This window comes from Ammodytes marinus (assembly GCF_949987685.1).
Source record: "Ammodytes marinus genome assembly, chromosome: 16".
In the NCBI taxonomy this organism is placed as follows: Eukaryota; Metazoa; Chordata; class Actinopteri; order Uranoscopiformes; family Ammodytidae; genus Ammodytes; species Ammodytes marinus.
The window spans coordinates 1,276,495-1,277,367 of NC_137220.1; the positions used below are offsets into that span (position 1 = coordinate 1,276,495).

Genomic DNA, 873 nt, shown 5'->3' on the forward strand with positions numbered 1-873 from the left:
TTTTTAAATCAGTAAAAGGCTATTTTGCTAGCCTGGCACCGCCCGCCTACCTACTTCGGCTCAATTTTTATTTCCCTTCAGTATCTGTCTGAGTCCGCGGTATATTTGCGGGTTTTCTCCAGCCAGATTTTACCAATTAGCAAACAGAGGGAGTGGCTGAGAACAATGACGTTGAGTTTCAGCCGGCGCATGTCATACGTCACGACCAAACGTTATGCTGTTGGTTGGCAGATCCAGAGTGGCACTGGGCAGATCCAATAGTTCTTAAACTTCAACAGACACCCGCCTTCAAGTGAGTGAACGTTTTAAAAATAAAATAGATTGAAGCACAGACAGCGTAGTGGTTAACATGTGACTTTATTGATGAGTGCGACATGACATTGGAATGGCCGGTGAAGACCTTGGTATGGTATCGAGGTGCGCTGGGTTTAGGGGAGGGGTTAGTGGAGGTGGGTGGGGCTTAGTTAAGGTTGGGTGGGGCTTAGTTTACTCATAGATGAAGGTCTGGGCGCAGGGAGTGTAAGCAACGAACTCCTCGGCCTTGAACCAAAGGTCAACCTCCTTCTTGGCGTTTTCCAGAGTGTCGCTGCCGTGGATAATGTTCCTGAAGAAAATAAATAAGATTAGGAACTGTCTGTGTGTGTGTGTGTGTGTGTGTGTGTGTGTGTGTGTGTGTGTGTGTGTGTGTGTGTGTGTGTGTGTGTGTGTGTGTGTGTGTGTGTGTGTGTGTGTGTGTGTGTGTGTGTGTGTGTGTGTGTGTGTGTGTGTGTGTGTGTGTGTGTGTGTGTGTGTGTGTGTGTGTGTGTGTGTCATTTAGAGGAATAAAAAAACGCAAGAATCTGAAGTAATTTGATTTGAAAAAAATGTAATTAA

At 45.8% G+C, this 873-nt stretch overlaps 1 protein-coding gene across 1 annotated transcript in view; it reads right to left on the bottom strand.

The window, feature by feature from the left end:
* Positions 1–346: 346 nt before the first annotated feature.
* Positions 347–873, bottom strand: part of LOC307263507 (nucleoside diphosphate kinase B-like) — a 5,911-nt gene continuing 5,384 nt past the window's right edge. The window contains exon 5 of the mRNA XM_080044658.1: positions 347–604. Within this exon, the coding sequence (XP_079900784.1) occupies positions 487–604 (118 nt within the window). The 3' untranslated portion in view covers positions 347–486. The remainder of the gene's footprint in view (positions 605–873) is intronic.